General features: G+C 47.5%; 1 protein-coding gene across 1 annotated transcript in view; it reads left to right on the top strand.

Moving 5' to 3' along the window:
* The window catches only part of LOC142302793 (A.superbus venom factor 1-like), a 116879-nt gene extending 102370 nt beyond the window's left edge, over nt 1-14509 (top strand). The window contains 1 exon segment of the mRNA XM_075343902.1: nt 14368-14509. Coding sequence (XP_075200017.1) covers nt 14368-14509 — 142 coding nt within the window.
* Nucleotides 14510-22938: the final 8429 nt, after the last annotated feature.

Here is a 22938-nt window from a genome sequence, read left to right as displayed (position 1 = left end):
CCAATACCATCTGTAAATAATACACGGACTGCATGTGACTTGGTTTTAAATTGGCCACAGCAGCCTTTATTACCTATTATTTACATTCTAAACACAAGGGGGCGCCGTCCAACGGGCGACCCCAACAAATAATAGGTAACACAGTAATCAATACATTAAATATATAACCCTGAGTAGGCCCAGTCCAGGAACAACTTCTCACACCAATATCCCTGGCCGCAACACACCGACCCAGAGATGAGGTATTAATCACCGACGGATTAATACCCCCAACTTTGCAGAACCCCGTGCCTGCAACATCCCGGAACCCGGAGCCACCATACCAAGATGGTGTCCCTCAGTCCAGTTACCATTGCCTTCAACCGCCTCTGGACCAGACCTACCCCCCGCTGCTGTGACAAAGAAAACAACCCAGCCAAATATTCCCCTCAGTAGTAAAACACAAGGGAGGGTGGGCGGGGATCGCTGCATATCCGGAAGTCAAGAGAGAGGGGGTAAGACAAATTCCTTAATTACACCCCTCATCTGCCCCACCTCTTCCTCCAGAGAACTCCTCCTACCCACCAATCCCCTTTTTCTGCCCTATACATAACCATTCCTGTTCCTATTAACCCCCATCACGCCTTCCCTTCCCTCTAGTCATGTCGCCCCTCCACCCTATGGGTTTCATGGCTTTCTGATCTTCTACACTGCTGCGCTGTCACAAGCCATTTGGACAGTATATTCAGTGTTTCATGACTTTCTCTACATATATCTCTATGGCTAAGCTGTGACCTGTGATGTCCTCTCACTTTACAGATTTACCTTAAAATGGCTGCTGCATTCCCTTCCCCTTCTTTTATACTGCCTATGATTGCCCCTTCTGATTGCCTGTACTTTACCATGTCATGTGATACAGTTAAAACCAGACGTTTCCATCCACTATCTAAAAATACACATCTGAATGTTTTTTCTTACTATCTGACATAAATTAAGAATCAACCTTTCCCATTTTAGGTCAATTAGGATTACCAAAATGATTTATATTTTCAAAATGGCAGAGTAATGAGAGAGAGAGAATGTTTTAAGGCATTTTTATTCATTTTTATTAATTACTTTCTGCAAATTCGAAACTTTACATACACTAATACCTTTAAATAATATGGGCGGCACGGTGGCTCAGTGGATCAGTGGTTAGCACTGCAGTCTTGCAGCGCTGGGGTCCTGGGTTCAAATCCCACCAAGGACACCATCTGCAAGGAGTTTGTATGTTCTCCCCGTGTTTGCGTGGGTTTCCTCCAGGTACTCCGGTTTCCTCCCACACTCCAAAGACATACAGATAGGGATTCTAGATTGTGAGCCCCAATGGGGACAGTGTTGCCAATGTATGTAAAGCGCTATATAAATGATAAAATTATTATTATTATTATTATTATTATGGGACAGCCCATATGATGATGTCATGTCTTTGGAAGCTTCTGATTGGTTTATTGGCAACATCTGAGTTAATTAGAGACACACCTGTGGATGTATTGTAATGCACACCTGAAACACACTGCTTCTTTCTGTAGCATGATGGGAAAGTCAAAAGAAATCAGACAAGATCTCAGGAAGAGAAATGTGGACTTGCACAAGTCTGGTTCATCCTTGGGTGCAATTTCCAGACACCTGAAGGTGCCTCGTTCATCTGTACAAACAATTATATGGAAGTACAAACAAGATGGGAATGTCCAGCCATCATACTGCTCAGGAAGGAGATGGGTTCTGTGTACCAGAGATGAACATGCTTTGGTCAGACATGTGCAGATCAACCCAAGAACAAAAGAAAAAGACCTTGTGAAGATGCTGGAGGAAGCTGGTAAGATTGTGTCATTATCCACAGTGAAACGAGCACTGTATCATCATGGGCTGAAAGGCCTCTCTGCCTGGAAGAAGCCATTACTCCAAAAGAAACATAATAAAGCCAGATTAGTGTTTGCAAATGCACACAGGAACAAAGACTTTAATTTTTGGAGACATGTCCGGTGGTGTGACGAAACTAAAATGTAACTGTTTGGTCATAATGACCATCGTTAGGTTTGGGGAAAAAGGGAGAAGCTTTGAAGCCTAAGAACATCATCCCAACTGTGAGACACGGGGGTGGCAGCATCATGTTGTGGGGTTGGTTTGCTGCAGGAGGGACGGGTGCACTTCACAAAATAGATGGCATCATGAGGAGAGAAGATTATGTGAAAATATTGAAGCAACATCTCAAGACATCAGCCAGGAACTTAAAGCTTGGGTGGAAATGGGTCTTCCAAATGGACAATGACCTGAAGCTACTGCCAAACTGAATACAAAGTGGCTTAAGGATAAAAAAGTCAATGTTTTGGAATGGCCATCACAAACCCCTGATCTCAATCCCAGCTGAAAAGGCCGTTGCGAGCGGAGACCTACAAACATGGCTCAGTTACACCAGTTCTGTCAGGAGGAATCGGCCTAAATTCCACCAAATATAGTAAGACGTTTGTGGAAGGATCCAAAGCATTTCACAGTTTAAGGGCAATGGTACCAAATACTAATGAAATGTATGGAAACGTTTGCCTTTGCAGAAAGTAATAAAAATGCAGTAAAACATTTTCTCTCTCTCTCTTATATTCTGGCATTCATCAAATATTAGTAATTCTGATTCCTAAATGACGTAAAACGGGAAAGGTTTATTCTGATTTCATGTCAGATAGTGAGAAAAACCTGCAGATGTGTCTGTATAGAGAGCGGAGGGAATAACCTGCAGATGTGTCTGTATAGAGAGTGGAGGGAAAAACCTGCAGATGTGTCTGTATAGAGATCGGAGGGAAAAACCTGCAGATGTGTCTGTATAGAGAGCGGAGGGAAAAACCTGCAGATGTGTCTGTATAGAGAACGGAGGGAAAAACCTGCAGATGTGTCTGTATAGAGAGCGGAGGGAATAACCTGCAGATGTGTCTTTATAGAAAACGGAGGGAATAACCTGCAGATGTGTCTGTATAGAGAGCGGAGGGAAAAACCTGCAGATGTGTCTGTATAGAGAGCGGAGGGAAAAACCTACAGATGTGTCTGTATAGAGAGTGGAGGGAATAACCTGCAGTTGTGTCTGTATAGAGAGCGGAGGGAATAACCTGCAGATGTGTCTGTATAGAGAGGGGAGGGAATAACCTGCAGATGTGTCTTTATAGAGAGCGGAGGGAAAAACCTGCAGATATGTCTTTATAGAGAGTGGAGGGAATAACCTGCAGATGTGTCTGTATAGAGAGGGGAGGGAATAACCTGCAGATGTGTCTTTATAGAGAGCAGAGGGAAAAACCTGCAGATGTGTCTTTATAGAGAGTGGAGGGAAAAACCTGCAGATGTGTCTGTATAGAGAGCGTAGGGAAAAACCTGCAGATGTGTCTTTTTTGCTAGTGTATGTAAACTTCTGGTTTCAACTGTATCTACAAGGCTTTATGTGTTCGTCTGCTCAAGGTTATGCGATCCTTCTTTGGTAGGTTCGGTCTTCTACAATGCGTAGAACATTTTAGACAATTTGCACAAAGCAAATCACAAGTTGTTTAAATTTGCGTTCTGGAAATTCTCGACAGTTTGACCCATTTAATTTGCATCAAATAGATTTGCTCATCTCTAATAGCAATCACTATTATTATGACATTATGTCAGTTTTATATTCATATTATTGTATATTACACTATGTACAGTGAAGAAGTTATAAATGTGAGTCATTCTTTGGTATTTGAAGATATTTGCATATGACAGCCAACATACTTTCTAGACTATACCAAAAAATATTGCTAAAAATTCCTAAAGTTATAAAGTTTCAAGTAATTTAAATATTCAGGTAGATTATTCATAAATTAATCAACTACGTACCCGTTCATGTGTGCACGACACTGAGAACATTAATAAATCAACCAAAGAAAACCGTCCCAATAGAAGGAAACAGAAAGCGGTTCATGCTAAAAAATATATAATATTTTATTCATTTTTTTTATTATTTTTTTTTTTTTAAGATAAAAAACAGAGATGATGCTCCTGAGAGGGACACAGAATTACCCAGATATTTACAAAAAAAGTACTACAGAGAGGGATACGGGGAACAATAAATACAAAAATTCATTGAATATAAATACCCCACATAAATCTAATATATAAAGCTGAATGTGTGTGTGTGTGTGTGTGTGTGTGTGTGTGTGTGTGTATGTCCGGGATTGGCATCTGCACCGTCGCAGCTACAGCCACAAAATTTTGCACACTCACACGTCTGGACCCCGAGAGCGTCATAGGTTATGTTTTGAGGGGAAATTTTAACCCCGCACTTTACAGTTATTCGCCAAAAAACCTGCCTCCATTAAAGCGAATGAAGCTGGGAGTCACAGTGCAGCCAGAACTTCAGAAGAATGCACAGCCACGCCCTTATATGGAATGTTGGCGTGTCACAATGCAGCCAGGGAAAGAGACAGACAGACAGGGAAAGAGGCAGACACAGACAGGGTAAGAAACAGACATAGACAGGGTAAGAGACAGACACAAAGAGACAGACACAGGGAAAGAGACAGACAGACAAAGAGACAGAGACAGACACAGGGAAACAGACAGACAGGGAAGGAAAGGGAAAGAGACAGACAGGGTAAGAGACAGAGAAAGACAGGTAAAGAGACAGACAAAGAGACAGACACAGGGAAAGAGACAGAGGGAAAGAGACAGACAGGGAAAGAGGGAAAGAGACAGACAGGGAAAGTGACAGAGATAGATAGACAGACAGGGAAAGAGATAGATAGACAGACAGGGAAAGACATTGAGACAGACGGAGAAAGAGACAGAGACAATCAGAGACAGACAGGGAAAGAGACAGACAGACAAAGAGATAGAGAGACAGAGAGATATATACAGAGGGGGAGACAGAGAGAGAATGGGAGAGAAACAGAGAGACAGTTACTATCCCGGGCGTTAATATATTCTATTTATACATTCTATCCCGGGAATGTTAATACATTCTATTTTGTTAACAACAGTTTTTAACCCTGGCGAAGCCGGGTAGTACAGCTAGTGTATATATAAAAATACTTTAGTAATCAAAACATTATCTAAATAATAATTTATGTGAAGCTACATAGAATAAAAATATTCTACTGCAAAAATTGCTATAACCATGGCAAGCATATAAAAGCATACAAAAAAGTGCGGCTAGTGCAAAAACTATACAAACACATAAATTAGTATCTCCAAAATAAGCTGCCAGAGGAATCATAAAGTGCACCGTAGCAAAAGATAATAATGCCCTGCATCTACACTACAGAATACTGATGAATAAAGTAATTAAACAAACCCAAAGGCAAATAAAGCGCTATAATTACCAGAATGTGACTATAAAATGCCTGGGTCTGAGTAAACTGGTCCCTCCACCCCAACACCCCCGGAAGAAGCTAGGGCGAAACTGCATTGGGGTGGAGGGACCAGTTTACCCAGACGCAGGCATTTTACAGTCACATTCTAGTATACAGTTAGGTCCAGAAATATTTGGACAGTGACACAAGTTTTGTTATTTTAGCTGTTTACAAAAACATGTTCAGAAATACAATTATATATATAATATGGGCTGAAAGTGCACACTCCCAGCTGCAATATGAGAGCTTTCACATCCAAATCGGAGAAAGGGTTTAGGAATCATAGCTCTGTAATGCATAGCCTCCTCTTTTTCAAGGGACCAAAAGTAATTGGACAAGGGACTCTAAGGGCTGCAATTAACTCTGAAGGCGTCTCCCTCGTTAACCTGTAATCAATGAAGTAGTTAAAAGGTCTGGGGTTGATTACAGGTGTGTGGTTTTGCATTTGGAAGCTGTTGCTGTGACCAGACAACATGCGGTCTAAGGAACTCTCAATTGAGGTGAAGCAGAACATCCTGAGGCTGAAAAAAAAGAAAAAATCCATCAGAGAGATAGCAGACATGCTTGGAGTAGCAAAATCAACAGTCGGGTACATTCTGAGAAAAAAGGAATTGACTGGTGAGCTTGGGAACTCAAAAAGGCCTGGGCATCCACGGATGACAACAGTGGTGGATGATCGCCGCATACTTTCTTTGGTGAAGAAGAACCCGTTGGTGGAGGCAACGTGATGGCATGGGCATGCATGGCTTTCAATGGCACTGGGTCACTTGTGTTTATTGATGACATAACAGCAGACAAGAGTAGCCGGATGAATTCTGAAGTGTACCGGGATATACTTTCAGCCCAGATTCAGCCAAATGCCGCAAAGTTGATCGGACGGCGCTTCATAGTACAGATGGACAATGACCCCAAGCATACAGCCAAAGCTACCCAGGAGTTCATGAGTGCAAAAAAGTGGAACATTCTGCAATGGCCAAGTCAATCACCAGATCTTAATCCAATTGAGCATGCATTTCACTTGCTCAAATCCAGACTTAAGACGGAAAGACCTACAAACAAGCAAGACCTGAAGGCTGCGGCTGTAAAGGCCTGGCAAAGCATTAAGAAGGAGGAAACCCAGCGTTTGGTGATGTCCATGGGTTCAAGACTTAAGGCAGTGATTGCCTCCAAAGCATTCGCAACAAAATATTGAAAATAAAAATATTTTGTTTGGGTTTGGTTTATTTGTCCAATTACTTTTGACCTCCTAAAATGTGGAGTGTTTGTAAAGAAATGTGACAATTCCTACAATTTCTATCAGATATTTTTGTTCAAACCTTCAAATTAAACGTTACAATCTGCACTTGAATTCTGTTGTAGAGGTTTCATTTCAAATCCAATGTGGTGGCATGCAGAGCCCAACTCGCCAAAATTGTGTCACTGTCCAAATATTTCTGGACCTAACTGTAGTTGCCCAATCCGGATAGGTACCTAGGCCCAAGGTTGGTGCACAGGTACTTATGAACCCGCACGGATCCGAACTTTTACAATTCAAGTCTGCCCATTACTAGTAAGGAGGAGAAAACTCAAAGAGCTTTCTTCTATGTACATACCTTACTATGGGACTAATTTTTTCTAGGACTGAGAATTCAGTGACAGTTTCAAAACAGTGAAAAAAAACCTGACCTAGCTCTACAACTGGGTCTGAAAGAAGGAGTGACTCAGGGAATGCAATGGCAATGACAACTGTCTGTGCCACCTAAAAGTAGAGATGTTCTCAACCCAAAGGATGAAGTTGTAGCCCAGAGAGCAGAGATTGCCAGGCAACTAGCCACTGAGTGAAAAATGAGACTGCTGGAAATGTAGCCAGGTAGATCATCAAGCACAAGACTGATGCACCAGCCATCCATCACCAACTGGAGACTTCAATCCTATGCCCCCTTGCATTTTGCTTCCCCCTCCCCCATAGTTGAAAGTCAGCCATTCTCTGAGCTGGCTATCAAGCTGACAGTGCAGCACTCCAGCTCCCAGTGACCAATTGAAATCGCATCTTCCAGACTTGAGTACAATTGAAAAATTGAACCCCTGACTGCAAATACTTCCATGTCAGGGCAATGTCAGCAGCATGATTAGGTCAGCTGATCACGCCTTTGACGTCACTTGCCAGCCTTGCATAGTTGGCTGACAGTCTAACAGCATTAGTGGTAAGTTCTCCAGTGGTGTGGAAGACACCGAAGATTTATTGTAATTGGGAAAAGGGTGGAAGAAATTTGAGGAACAAGTATGGGGAGAGCAGGTGGAGGGAATGTATACAGACATAGTATGGGGAACGAGAGGAAAATATGAAGACACAGTATGAGGAGCAAGGGGGGATGTGTGCAGACAAAGAATGTGGACTGAGGGGGAATGGGTGCAGACACAGTATGGAGAAAGAGGGGGGAATGTATGTGGACAAAGTATGATGAGTGAGGGATAATGGGCGCAGACACAGTATGGGGGTTGAGAGGGGCAATGGGTGCAGCCAAAATATGGGGAGTGAGGAGGAATAGGAGCAGACACAGTATGAGGAGCAAGGGGGAAATGGGCATGGACACAGTATGTTTAGTTTAGGGGATGGATGCTGACACAGTCTATTTTTGCACTGCAGGCTGTCAGGATTCTCTAGTGCTGGCGGTAAGAGTGGAATGTCACAAAACTGCAAGTATGCCATTAATATACATGCAGTCATGTGCCGACTACAGATGTGCAATACCACTTAAGGAAAATGAATTGACCGTGGATGGACATGTCTAGTCAGACTGTAGCCAAAAGTTTACAAATCACATACTTGTACACACATAACCATCCACTATCACCACTTGCAAGGGAGAATCCAAAAAGTGTGAGCATTCAGAAGCCTACAGTCACCAAGCGTGACTGCAGACTCATCTCAAACCTGGACAGCTGTCGCAGGCAGAGGAGGGGACGCTGCGCTCACCCACTGCTCGGGTCCGGCTGCTGCTGCTGCTGCTGCTCGGTGGCTCGAGCGGTGGGCCGGATCCCGGGGACTCGAGTGGCGTTCCTCGCCCGTGAGTGAAAGGGGGTGGTTTGGTTTAGGGATATTGTCCGTGACGCCACCCACGGTTGTGGTGAGGTTGTGATGTCGCGGGCGGGGAGGAGGGCCTCAGCACTGCGCTCACCCCTCTGCTCGGGTCCGGCTGCTGCTGCTCAGTGGTGGCTCGAGCGGTGGGCCGGATCCCGGGGGTCTCGAGCGGCGCTCCTCGCCCATGAGTGAAAGGGGATTGGGTTTTGGGGATATAGTCTATTGTCCGTGACGCCACCCACGGTTGTGGTGATTTGTTGACACCACCGCTGCTCTGTATGGGGATCCCGGGAATGATGGTGTGGAGCAGCAAGTTGTTGTGTTGCCCCTCCGTGGGTAGGGGTCGGTGATCCCGGGGCCCAGTGATGTGGTGGGAGATGCAGGGCTTGGTGGGCGCAGGGACACGGGGGCAGTGCTGTGCCTTGCGGCACTGTGGTACTCACTCAGCCTGAGACGATGACACAGTTCTCGGTAAAACACACGGCTGGAAAGACGGTTCCCACGGACGGCTGCACTTGCTTTTCCCCAGTAGTTGACGGTGACGGTCCCTTTGTCCTGCACCTAAGATGATGATGGTTGCGATGGGTTCCCACCGGTAACCCGCTCCCCGGCTTGGATATGGGCCGGAAGAGCCCTACTTTGCCCGCAGGCGCTGGCCCTGAGAAACTGGTGCCCTGGCGGTGGCGGTGTCTCTCCTTTAATGGTTGGACTGTTGCCTTCAATCGGGACTTGGTTGTTTGGAGACAGTAGTCCCCTTCACTGACGGATTTGGCAAATTATGGCGACTCCTAGCCTTGCCGGGATCCGAAAGGCCCCTGCCCTGGTGCTGACTGTTCCTTGTACACTGCTCCAAACCGCCGGGTCACCACCCGTCCGCGGTCCTTCCAGTAACCTCCAAGCAGTCCCCCCTGCGGACAATCACCGCCGTCTGCTGACCTTGCTGTCTCTCAGCCCGGGGCACACACCCGGACCAACTTCAGGCTTTACAAAACTGTCCTCCTTTACCACTTCACTTCCTTCTACTTCCACTTCACTGTTTACTCCTTCCACTTCTTCCTCCTAAACTCATCTGCCTGGTTCTTCCCGCCTCCAGAGCTGTGAACTCCTCGGTGGGCGGAGCCAACCGCCTGGCCCACCCCCTGGTGTGGACACCAGCTCCTGGAGGAAGGCAACAAGGATTTTTGGGTTAGCTGATGTGCCTAACTGGGGGTGTAGGGTGTGGTGGTGTAATGACCTGTGACCCCTGGCTTGCCCAGGGCGTCACATTCCCCCTTAGCAAAATGCAGACCGTCCGCGGGCTGCCCGTCCAACACCGGTTTTATTTTCTGAAAAATATATAAAAGTGTAAAACGGTAACATATTTACATTTTATTACATCTTCCCATAACGGGAGGTACATTTCTTAAACGTTGCAAACGGTTCACGGTTACGGTTTCCGCTCTCTCCCACCCAAGCAACCTGGCCCTGATGCTGCCCCTAAAGCCCAGGCAGCACCCCTTGACCCAAGTCCAGCACACGTTACCCGAGCGGGATCTGTCCTTCCCCTCCAGAGGGTAGCCACCGGTTCCTGTGGTGGCTGGGCCCCAGCCGGCTCTACTGCGGGCCCTCCCTCCAACCTGCCTCTCCGGAGGCGGCACTGCGGAAACGGTAACGGTAAACAACTTATCTACAAGCCACTAACGTTTGTGCTTGCCCTGCAAGTTCACGGGCTTGTCCATAAGGAGTCCCTTATGCAACTTTTTAAACGGTCCCCACGGGGACAACGGTGCCGGCAACGGCCGGTTCTCTCAATCACTTTGAATAATCTGGTAAAGCTTCGGTAATCATCTTATCATCAGCAGAACTTTCAAACAAACTTGTAAACACTTTGGTCCCAACGGGGACTGCTGCAGCGGGCATCCGCTGCCCTACTTCGGGTAGTCGGCCTCATCCGAGGGAGGGGGTGCAGCACCCACTCGGCTCTCCTGGCTGCCCCTTAGTTTTGCGTCCAGGGCAAACCACCCCCTCTCTCCACAGTGCCGGGTGTACTGCACAATGTCGCCCGGCATTAGGTTGCGGCCGGGATGCTCTTCAGGCAGGTGGGCATTTACATCCCGCCGGGCTACAAACACTTCAGCCTCCAGGTCCGGTTCATAAATAAACCCATAGCCCCGGCGGACATCAAACCGCCTCACCTGCCCCTCGTACAGCGGGCCCCGGACACGGAATGTGGCCTGGCGGAGATTTTCCTTCTCCCTTATCGCTCGGGCCACCAGCTCGGCCTTCTTCCTCTCCCTCTCACCGATCTCCAGGCCCAGCGGTACCGGCTCCCTATCCCAGTATGGCGCTGCTGCGAGCTCCGGCGCATGGGTCGGGCTCCGCGGGACATTCTGGATGCTACCCACTGTCAGGGATCTGGGAGGCAGGTCCCGCGGTGTCTTGGCCTTGGGCGCTGCCTTACAGCAACAACCCGGCGCCACCTCAGCCGAGGTGTGGGGGATGGGCATAGGGGCTTTCCGCAGCTGGGCCTCTGGCTCAGGACGGGGCATCAGCTCCGGTGCGGGGACTTTCTCGGAAGACGCCTCCGGTTCAGTTTTCGGGGCTTTCCAGGGCAACACCTCCTGTCGACTACGGGCTCCGGCTACAGGTCGGCCCGCCTGGGCGGGGATGCTGGGTATTGCTACCGGTTGCGGTGGTAGCAGGCCTAGTGGCGGGGTCACGGCTTCCGAGACGGGTGGCGAGGGAGGCAGCGGAGGGAGAGGGCTTGGACCGGGTCCCGCAGCCGCGATGACCAGCCCTTCTAGGGCATCGGGGCGTGGGTCACTCATCCTCCCTTCCTCCGCTTCCTCCTCGCGTCTCCGCACGGCTGCTATAACGTCCGCCATGTCGGTCTCCCACTCCTCCATGAGGAGCTGCATTCTGACCTGCAGCCTTTGGTAGAGCTGCGCGGTCCGGATCTCCACCCACGCCGCGGTTCCAGGCGCGGGGGCTATGGTGTCGCGGGACGGCATCCACATGCTGCTGGCGGCTTTTCCCAGGAACAAGATGTCTGCAGAGTCCTGGCGTCACTGCTTTTATAGCTGCGTTCACATGCAGCCAGCCGCCATCGCGTCCCCCTTAGCGTCTTTCCGGCCCCTCCTCTATCGGGGCGGGGTTTTGGCCTTCGCGCCTCTGCTACTCGAGAAGACGCTCGAGCGGGAACTTTTCGCGCCAAAGATGGTGACTTCTGAAATTTTTCAGCCGGATACCTCCGGCGGTCACAAGGCGCACCTCTACCCAACGGCAGAGCGGTAAGATCCTGTTCGTGACGCCAAGTTGTCGCGGGCGGGGAGGAGGGCCTCAGCACTGCGCTCACCCCTCTGCTCGGGTCCGGCTGCTGCTGCTCAGTGGTGGCTCAAGCGGTGGGCCGGATCCCGGGGGTCTCGAGCGGCGCTCCTCGCCCATGAGTGAAAGGGGATTGGGTTTTGGGGATATAGTCTATTGTCCGTGACGCCACCCACGGTTGTGGTAATTTGTTGACACTACCGCTGCTCTGTATGGGGATCCCGGGAATGATGGTGTGGAGCAGAAAGTTGTTGTGTTGCCCCTCCGTGGGTAGGGGTCGGTGATCCCGGGGCCCAGTGATGTGGTGGGAGATGCAAGGCTTGTTGGGCGCAGGGACACGGGGGCAGCGCTGTGCCTTGCGGCACTGTGGTACTCACTCAGCCTGAGACGATGACACAGTTCTCGGTAAAACACACGGCTGGAAAGACGGTTCCCACGGACGGCTGCACTTGCTTTTCCCCAGTAGTTGACGGTGACGGTCCCTTTGTCCTGCACCTAAGATGATGATGGTTGCGATGGGTTCCCACCGGTAACCCGCTCCCCGGCTTGGATATGGGCTGGAGGAGCCCTACTTTGCCCGCAGGCGCTGGCCCTGAGAAACTGGTGCCCTGGCGGTGGCGGTGTCTCTCCTTTAATGGTTGGACTATTGCCTTCAATCGGGACTTGGTTGTTTGGAGACAGTCGTCCCCTTCACTGACGGATTTGGCAAATTATGGCGACTCCTAGCCTTGCCGGGATCCGAAAGGCCCCTGCCCTGGTGCTGACTGTTCCTTGTACACTGCTCCAAACCGCCGGGTCACCACCCGTCCGCGGTCCTTCCAGTAACCTCCGAGCAGTCACCCCTGCGGACAATCACCGCCGTCTGCTGACCTTGCTGTCTCTCAGCCCGGGGCACACACCCGGACCAACTTCAGGCTTTGCAAAACTGTCCTCCTTTACCACTTCACTTCCTTCTACTTCCACTTCACTGTTTACTCCTTCCACTTCTTCCTCCTAAACTCATCTGCCTGGTTCTTCCCGCCTCCAGAGCTGTGAACTCCTCGGTGGGCGGAGCCAATCGCCTGGCCCACCCCCTGGTGTGGACACCAGCTCCTGGAGGAAGGCAACAAGGATTTTTGGGTTAGCTGATGTGCCTAACTGGGGTGTAGGGTGTGGTGGTGTAATGACCTGTGACCTCTCGCTTGCCCAGGGCGTCACAGTAACACCACCGCTGCTCTGGACGGGGATCCCGGAAGCGATGACAGGGAGCAGCTTGGATGTTGCTTCTCCCCTCCGTGGGTAGGGGGTTGGTTGTCCCGGGGCCCGGTGATGGGGTAGGGATGAATGGCAGGCGGGTTACGGGGCCTGGCGAGGTGCAGGGTCGCGGGGGCAGCGCTGTGCCGCACAGCACGGTGGTACTCACTCAGCCAATGATGTACACAAAGTCTCCGGTAAAACAAACGGCTGGATGGACGGGTCCCACAGACGGCTGCGGTGTTTCTCCTCCCGGCAGGTTGATGGTGACTGCCTTTCCCTGCACCTGTGTAATGTAGACAGTTCCAATGGGTTCCCACCGGTAACCCGCTCCCCAGCTTGGGTATGTGCCGAAGGAGCCCCTTTTGCCCGCAGGCTCTGGCCCTGGGAACTTTAGCCTTGGTGGTGACTGTGTTTCCCTCTCTCGGTTGGACTGTTGCCTTCTGTCGGGACTTGGCTGCTGGGAAACCCAGGAGGTTCCCTTCGCTAACGGATTTGACAAATTGTACGGCGACTCTTAGCCTTGTCGGGGTCCGTAAGCCCCTGCCGGATGGTGCTGGCTTCTCTTTGCGTACCGGTCCGGTACCGCCGGACCACCCCCCGTCCACGGTCTTTACGGCTAGCTCCAATAGGCCACTCGTGCAGTGGGTCACCACCGTCTGCCAACCTTGCTGATCCGTCCAGGCCACACACCCGGACCAACTTTAGACTCCTCAACTCACTTCACTCCTTCCACTTCAAACTCTAAAACTCAACTGCTCCTTTTCCCACCTCCAGGACTGTGAACTCCTCGGTGGGCGGGACCAACCACCTGGCCCACCCCCTGGTGTGAACATCAGCCCCTGGAGGAAGGCAACAAGGGTTTTTGTCTGACTTTGGTGTGCCTGACCGGGAGTGTGGGGTGTGTTGGTGTAGTGCTCGTGACGTCCTGGCTTGCCCAGGGCGCCACATTAGCGGTCAGATGGAGACTACTCAAAATCGCTTAGGTGGTGCCAAACTGAATTCTTGCCCTGGGTGCTGAAAAGCCTAGATAAAACTCTACAAAATGACGTCCAGATGGGAAAGAACAATCCAAACACCTTTTCTCCAAGGGTGATTATGAGTTAATTCAAACCATAGGACAGAAGATCTGTACGAGTGCCCATATATTCTCAAACATGTAAAGACTGATGTAAAGCCAACACTTCCCAGAATACAAATCATCAGCCCTGTGCAAACATTCAACAAGCTGGGAATCTGTAGAGATTTCAGCTCTGAAGTTGGCAGAATCATGAATGTAGCTCTAGGTTATATTAAATGAATGGAAAATGTTTTCTTTTTCAATACCATGTGTAATACTGTATTGTACTATAAATAATGTAATCTTATGTAACGTCTGTATTTCCTTTTTTTTAGTTATGCCTACATTATTGGGAAAAATACATGGATCGAACAGTGGCCAAACGAGAGAGAGTGTCAAAAAGCAGAATTCACGGAACTTTGTGATGAATTAAATCAATTTTATGAAGAACTAGAGCTTGGTGGATGTAGAACATAAGATTGTGAAACCTCTCCAGTGGCATGCAAAAGTTTGGGCACCCCTGCTCAAAATTACTGTTAATGTGAACAGTTGAACGAGTTAAAGATGAAATGATCTGTAAAACCTTAGTTAGCCATTTTAGGGTTATGGCTTGTTCACTATCATTGCAAGGAAAGGCCAGGCAATGCAAATTACAGAGCTTTAAAAATACCCAGCCTCTTCTAACAATGTGCCAAAAAACAGCAGCCATGAGTTAATCTAAGCAGCTGCCTAGCACTCTGAAAATCAAAATGGTGGAAACCCACAAAGTAGGAGAAGGTTATAATAAGGAAGCAATGCATTCTCAGGTTGCCCTTTCCTCAGTTTGAAAAGTAATTAAAGAGGACCAACCACCAGGATTCTCATTACTAGTTATTCCCGCCCCTGTCTGCCTGCCCGTCCTTCCTCCCCCTGTCTCTGTTATTACAGGGTTGGAGGAGATGGAAGAAAAGGGTTAATCCGAGCTGCCAGAAGAAGATCACTAAAGATCAATGGGGATTAAGACGTCTGATTTTATTGTTCTACGCGTTTCGGAGCCGTATAACTCCTTCGTCATGGACAAAAATCAATGGATGTACATTACTGAATTTTGTTCCTGAAGAAGGAGTCATACAGCTCCGAAACACGTAGAACAATGTCTTAATCCCCATTGATCTTCAGTGATCTTCTTCTGGCAGCTCAGATTAAAGCGGGTTTTACACGCAACGACATCTCTAACGAGATGTCGTTGAGGTCACGGAATTCGTGATGCACATCCAGCCTCGTTAGCAACGTCGTTGCGTGTGAAATGCAGGAACGACCATTAACAATCAAAATTACTTACCAAATCGTTGATCGTTGACACGTCTGATTATCGTTGCTGCTGCAGGTACGATGTTGTTCGTCGTTCCCGCGGCAGCACACAACGCTATGTGTGACACCGCAGGAACAAGGAACAACATCGTACCTGTGGACGCCGACAATGTGAAAGGAAGGAGGTGGGTGGGATATTACGGCCGCTCATCTCGGCCCCTCCACTTCTATTGGACGGCCGCTTAGTGACGCCACTGTGACAGCGCACAAATCGCCCCCTTAGGAAGGAGGCGGTTCGCCGGCCACAACGACGTCGCTAGGCAGATAAGTCCGTGTGACGGGTGTAAGCGATGTTGTGCGTCACGGGCAGCGATGTCGCCCGTGACGCACAACCGACGGGGGTGGGTGCAAACGGCAGCGATGTCGCTGCATGTAAAGTGGGCTTTACCCTTTTCTTCCACCTCCTCCAACACTATCTTCCTGGGTTCTGCAGCAGCCTCCCTTAACACGTGGTTACAGTGGTGGTGTCTATAACACAACCGCACCAGGTTAGTGCACTTAATTAAATTCTTTCTGGTACCTCTGGATAAGACACCATTTGTGCCCCCCTTCCTTGTCATTTAAGTTTCACTACACATCTGTTATTACACAAGGAGGACGAGGGAGGAAGGACAGGAGGGAGGAAGGACAGGAGGGAGGAAGGACAGGCAGGCAAGAATAACTAGCAAAACCCAATCCACCTATTAGATATTCCGTTGCACCTATCATCAAATAACAGTGCATTTAACAAATTGTACTTGCCTATATTTCAGAAAGTTAACATCCAATCTCAAAACTAAAGGTATGATTAGAATCACCATGATATCGCCAATATAGCACTGGCTTTAGTTTATATATGAAAATACTGGTGGTTGATCCTTCTTAAGAAATGTCAGTTACCAGGAACAGTGGAGGTCAAGATAAGGTCTGGAAGACCAAGCAAAATGTCTGTGAGAGCTGCTTGTAGGATTGCTAAGGGGGCAAATAAGAACCCCTGCCTGACTGCAAAAGACCTTCAGGAAGATTTAGCAGAGTCTGGAGCTGTGGTACATTGTGCTATTGTTCAGAGACATCAGCACCAATGTGGTCTTCATGGAAGAGTCATCAGAAGAAAACCCCTCCTGCATCCTCACCATAAAGTTTGGCATCGGAAGTCTGCAAAAAAACATCTAACAAAGCCTGATGCATTTTGGAAACAAGTCCTGTGAACCAATGGGGTTAAAATAGAAGTTTTTTGCCACAATGACCAAAGATATTTGTGGAGAAAAAAAAAGGGCACAGAATTTCAGAAAAAGAACATAGCACTGAGAATGATGACGGATCAATCATGCCTTAGGGTTGTTTTGCAGCTAATGGCATCGAGAACTGTATTTGATGGAATTTAACAAGTTCTTGATGCAAACATAACACCATCTGTAGAAAAGTTGAAAAGAGGATGGCTTCTACAAATGGATAATGATAATAAACACACATCAAAATCCACAATAGACGACCTCAAAAGGCTCAAGATGAAGGTTTTACAATGGCCTTCACAGTCCCCTGATCTGAACATCATTGAAAATCTGCGGCTAGACCTCAAAAGAGCAGTGCATGCAAGACGAGCCAGGAATCTCAGAACTGGAAGAAGAGCCAGGAATCTCAGTACTGGAAGACAAGCCAGTAATCTCACAGAACTGGAAGAGTAGCCAGGAATCTCACAGAACTGGAAGACAAGCCAGGAATCTCACAGAACTGGAAGACAAGCCAGGAATCTCACAGAACTGGAAGACAAGCCAGGAATCTCACAGAACTGGAAGACAAGCCAGGAATCTCACAGAACTGGAAGACAAGCCAGGAATCTCACAGAACTGGAAGAGTAGCCAGGAATCTCACAGAACTGGAAGACAAGCCAGGAATGTCACAGAACTGGAAGAGTAGCCAGGAATCTCACAGAACTGGAAGAAAAGCCAGGAATCTCATAGAACTGGAAGACAAGCCAGGAATCTCACAGAACTGGAAGACAAGCCAGGAATCTCACAGAACTGGAAGACAAGCCAGGAATCTCACAGAACTGGAAGACAAGCCAGGAATCTCACAGAACTGGAAGACAAGCCAGGAATCTCACAGAACTGGAAGACAAGCCAGGAATCTCACAGAACTGGAAGACAAGCCAGGAATCTCACAGAACTGGAAGACAAGCCAGGAATCTCACAGAACTGGAAGACAAGCCAGGAATCTCACAGAACTGGAAGAGGAGCCAGGAATCTCACAGAACTGGAAGAGGAGCCAGGAATCTCACAGAACTGGAAGAGGAGCCAGGAATCTCAGAACTGGAAGGTGTCTCCAAGGAGAAATGTATAAAAATCCTTCAACAAGAATTGAAAGACTCTTGGCTGCTACAAAAAACATTTTCAAGCTGTGATATTTGCCAAAGGGGTCCTACTAGGTACAAACCATACAGGGTCCCCAAACTTTTGCATTGGCCATTTTTCCTTTTTTGCTCATTTTAAAATAAAAATTATTAACTTTTCTTGCCTAAAACGCAAAGGAAATGTGTCATCTTTAACTTTATGCCTTTAAGAGATCATTTCCTCTTCAACTTGCTTAACTGTTTCCAATAATAGTTATTTTAATCAAGGGTGCCCAAACTTTTGCATGCCACTGTATATACCAATTTAACTTTTGTTATTCTGTCAAAATCTGGTAATGAAAAAAGTAAAAGGATGCTATGCCTATTGTTGATTCAGTCCTCTTTTTTTATATATATCTGGGACGTAACACAAAGCCATGCTGAAATTATAGTTGATCCTCCGGATGGTGATGTACGGGCCTTCTGCTGGTCCGCCATTCATGAAGACATACATGATATTATTTTTTTGTGAGATGAATCTTTTTTTATATGTACACTCATTATGATATCATTGCATTGATACTTATTGCACATGATCCTTTCAGGGTGGCATATTGTATATGTTATAATATTGTTTTGGGTTTTTTTGGTTTATTTTTGTTTTGTGTGGCTTATGCTGTTGTGTAGTATAGTTCATGTTTGAGAGATGATCCTTTGGGATTAACAGAGACAATAGAGGCAGTCATAGATGAGCTGGCTGCTATTTCTTGCGTTGCTTTTTAGGTTCCCAAGAGTGATGGGCAGACCCGCAGATAACCGGGACCTGAAGACTTAACCGGATTAAAAAAATCTGGTTCTGACCCGGGATTGATATCTGGCTGGACGCCAGTGCCCATATAAGTCTAAGGTGACCACAATCTGTTGATTAAAAATGGTGGTAGAAGGGATTGGGGGATAGGAGCAAGCGCTTCTTACTTACTGAGTCAACGGCATGGCTGTACCTTCTCCCGCGGCTGCTCATTCACTTTTGGGGCCACGCATTAGTCTTCATGCAAATGCATTACTTTCCTCGCCTATCAGCGTCTGGCGTCTGTGATTGGTTGCAGTCAGACACACCCCACTCTGAGTGACATCATCTGATTGCTTCCAATAACAGACGCTAAGTGAGTCTATCATGGTATAAAAATAAATAAAATATTTGGCATAGGGTCCCCCCATATTATGATACCCAGCAAAGATAAAGCATATGGGTAAAGGCTGCAGCCTCCAGCCTTGCACTTAGCTGTGTATCAAAATAAGATAAATCACATGCGGCTTTCTTTTTTAAATTATTTTAAATAAATAATTTAAAAAAATGATGTGCGGTTTCCCGCAATTTTGATATCCAGCCATGATAAAGCCCGACAGCTTGGGGCAGAAATTCTCAGGCTGAGGAAACCCATCCTTATTGCTCCCCCCCAGCCTAAAAATAGCAGCCCGCAGCCACCCAGGATTGTTGCATCCATTAGATGTGACAATTCAAGCACTTTACCCGGCTTTTCCCAATTGCCTTGGTGCGGTGGCAACTGTGATAATAAGGGGTTAATCGCAGCTCACAGCTGCCACTAAGCTCTAGATTAGTGATGTGGAGGGTCTATGAGGCACTGCCCCATTACTAATACTGTAAGTGAAAGTAAATAAACACAAACACCAAAAAAATCCTTTATTTGGAATAAAAGACAAAAAAACATGTAGCAGAGCTGAATCATTGTGGGACCTCTTTTTGATTATGTTGGACCTGCAGGGGTCTTTTGTGGTTAAAAAAAAATGGTGAAAGAGGGTGTTATTTTGTCTTTCATTACAAGTAAAGAATTTTTTCATTGTTTGTGTTTACTTTCACTTCCAATTTAGTAATGGGGGTATCATAGATGCCTCCCATTACTAATCTAGGGCTTAGTGACAGCTGTGAGCTGCGATTAATCCCTTATTACTATGATTGCCACCGCATCAGGGCAATCGGGAAGAGCCTGGTAAAGTTCTGGGTTTGTTGCATCTAATATATGCGACAATTCTGGGCAGCTGCAGGCTGCTACATTTAGGCTAGGAGACTTAATAAGCATGGGTCTCCCTAGCCTGAGAATACCAGCCCCCAGCTGTCGGGTTTTATCTTGGCTGGATATCAAAATTGGGGGAGACCGAACGACATTTTTTTATATTCAACTTCAACTCTGATCAGCTTCCCTGCCTCTGCTAAAGAAAAGCCTCCCGACAGGAGGATGCTGCCACCACCATGTATAACTGTGGGGATGGTGTTTTCAGGGTGAGGTGCAGTGTTAGTTTTTCACCACACATAGAGTTTTTCATTTAGACCAAAAAGTTCTCCATTGGTCTCATCTGACCAGAACACCTTCTTCCACATGCACATTGGGTCCCATATATGGCTTTCTGCAAACTGCATACAAAGTTTTTATTACTTGCTTCAAAAAATTGGATTGCAGAAAAAAACTTAGCGGTTCCGGAGAGAGCTGCCAAGGATGTGGCTGATCCGGAGGAGACACAGTAAAGAATATTAATAAAACATTAGCTACACATTACAGAGTTGGACCAACTCCTTCATCCGGATTTCAATAACTGGTTGTCATCTATGACATCTATATAGGCCAGTGGTGAAGTGATCAATCAGATACAGATGAAATGCTATAGCCAAACATAATCCTCATTCGTAAATTCCTGGTTACATCAAATAAATTATAATAAGAATAAATTTCACAGTACAGTACACCAATAAATCTACATTGTTCAACTTTTACTGTTTTGTATTCTCACTGCATTACTTTAAATCATTTGGTGCTAAAGTAGATAGTTTAAAAATCCAAGAGGAATCCCCACTGACTAGTTAGTGAAACCGATTGGAGGTATTCTCTGGTATATGTTCTAGTATAAACCAACTTTAAATCACTGGGATCTTTTTGATGGTCTGTTAAACAATGTTTGGAAAGACGGTGGTTACTCCATCATGGATATTGTATCTGTGGTCGTTCATCTGATGGGGGGTGGGTTGGGTGGTAATGCCCACATAGTGAATATTTATTTATTTGTCAAACATACATGCCACCCTTCGCCAAAGACTCAGAGCGGCTCACAACGTTCATTTTATATAGCGCTGTTAAACACACATTGGCAACACTTTTCCCCATTGGGGCGCACAATCTAAATTCCCTATCTGTATGTCTTTGGAGTGTAGGAGGAAACTGGGGTACCCAGAGGAAACCCACGCAAACACGGGGAGCACATACAAACTACTTGCAGATGTTATCCTTGGTGGGAATTGAACCCAGGACCCCAGCGCTGCAAGACTGCAGTGCTAACCACTGAGCCACCACAAGACTGCAGTGCTAACCACTGAGCCACCATACAGTGCTAACCACTGAGTCACCGTACAGCTGAACTGTAATAAAACAAAAAAAAAACATAAGAATTGCAGTTTTAAAACTGGGTAATATGAAATTTCCCCTGTGATTCAAATGTTTTACTTGTAGCACCCCTGAGACTGGTCGCTACAGGGTATATCATTATATCCTTCCCGGGCAGGAAGAGGTTAACACGGTAAGTTTAGACACTTCACATAGCTCATCTAAGTACAGTCAGGAAGTGACTCAGCCAGTTCCTAGCAGACGTAGGCACTAGGGGAACTCCAGGTCACCATAACAATGATCTGAATCCTTGCAAAGGTGGGGGGGCAGAAGTAGGAGTAAGTTACAAAGCAGACAGGAAGTCAAGTCAGTTCCAGTCAGACTGAGACAGAGCAGACATGCTGAGGAGCAGCTCCCTGAGGGGTTGCTGCCAGACACCCCTGGAGGCAGAACAGAACCGTCAGGGATGTAACACCGCACCGACCTCTGCAGGAGTCTCCTGCAGAGGGGAGCCAGCCAGACTGGGGCTAGTAACACCTGGAGAGACGGGAACCGGTACCAGTAATCATGGGCTAAAGGAGTACAGTCGCCATGGAGAGTACGGTGTGACTACTCACGGGACACAGCACAGGCGGGGTACAGAGCCCTTGTTCAGGAGGATGCTTCAAGCTCATCTGATAACAATCTGCCCGGTGAGGAGACCATCCAGGACCTCACCGAAGTTAGTGTCCGGGGCACAGCAGCAAAGAGGGAACCTGGGAAAGGGGACAGAGGTCCGACCAAAGAAAGGTTCAAGCTGCCTGCCATACGGACCAAGACAGAGAGTGAATGACGGCAGGAGAGGATCCCAAGACATTTCAGACCACGGGGACCCACCAAGTACAGAGTTGTGCACAGAGGAGAAAGCCCGTTGATTACCAGACAGGACCGAACCTCTGACCTTCACGGGATAGACCGGAGTCTCTGACAGCGAGGACCAGCAGCTGGGCACGATTCAATCTTAACCAGGGAATAAAAGCATCTGGAACCCACACCCAGTGACTCTGTGAGTAAATGCCGCCACCCTGTGCTCCGGCGCTCCCGTGGACTGCCGCCCCATTCTCACCAACCTCCTGGGGTAATCCCGGTCCGCCTGTGGAGAGCGATACCATCCTGGCTGCACCCAACACCTAACCCAGAGAGAGACTCTACAGCGGCGCTTAATCCCTGGCCGTGCACCACATGTGCCGCTGCAAAGCATCCCCTATACCTATCCAACACTGCTCCTGGGAGGGGAATAGTCGCAGGGAGGGCCAGCGGCGAAGGAAGCCGGGACCCCAGTCATCATTGCAACCGGCGACATGCTCCCCAGGGACCCTTCACCCTCCTTCCATCCCCATTTACACTGGACACCTGTTTGTTTGTCTTTTTATGTAGCTGACAGGGCCACGGAGCCAGTTTAGGCCAGTCACAGCGACCCCAAGAAACCACTGGTCCGGTGACGAGTACTCTAAGACCCCGTGGGGCGCTACATACTCCCATGATACATGTGGCATTTGGAGCCTCCTCAATGGAAGCAGCCATTTAACTCAGTTGAACAGAAACGTCCAATTACGGTAGTTGTTTTTTTTAGGGGATCCTGTGGATCTAATCTGACTTGGTGCAATGTAAATGTTAGGATTCATATTTCTTATGAAAATAACATTTAGTATCTTGGTTAATAATACAGTTAGGTCCAGAAATATTTGGACAGTGACACAAGTTTTGTTATTTTAGCTGTTTACAAAAACATGTTCAGAAATACAATTCTATATATAATATGGGCTGAAAGTGCACACTCCCAGCTGCAATATGAGAGTTTTCACATCCAAATCGGA

The sequence above is a fragment of the Anomaloglossus baeobatrachus genome, chromosome 4 (assembly GCF_048569485.1).
Source record: "Anomaloglossus baeobatrachus isolate aAnoBae1 chromosome 4, aAnoBae1.hap1, whole genome shotgun sequence".
In the NCBI taxonomy this organism is placed as follows: domain Eukaryota; kingdom Metazoa; phylum Chordata; class Amphibia; order Anura; family Aromobatidae; genus Anomaloglossus; species Anomaloglossus baeobatrachus.
Note: the sequence above shows the minus strand (reverse complement) of the source record. Positions and strands in the feature narration are given on the sequence as shown.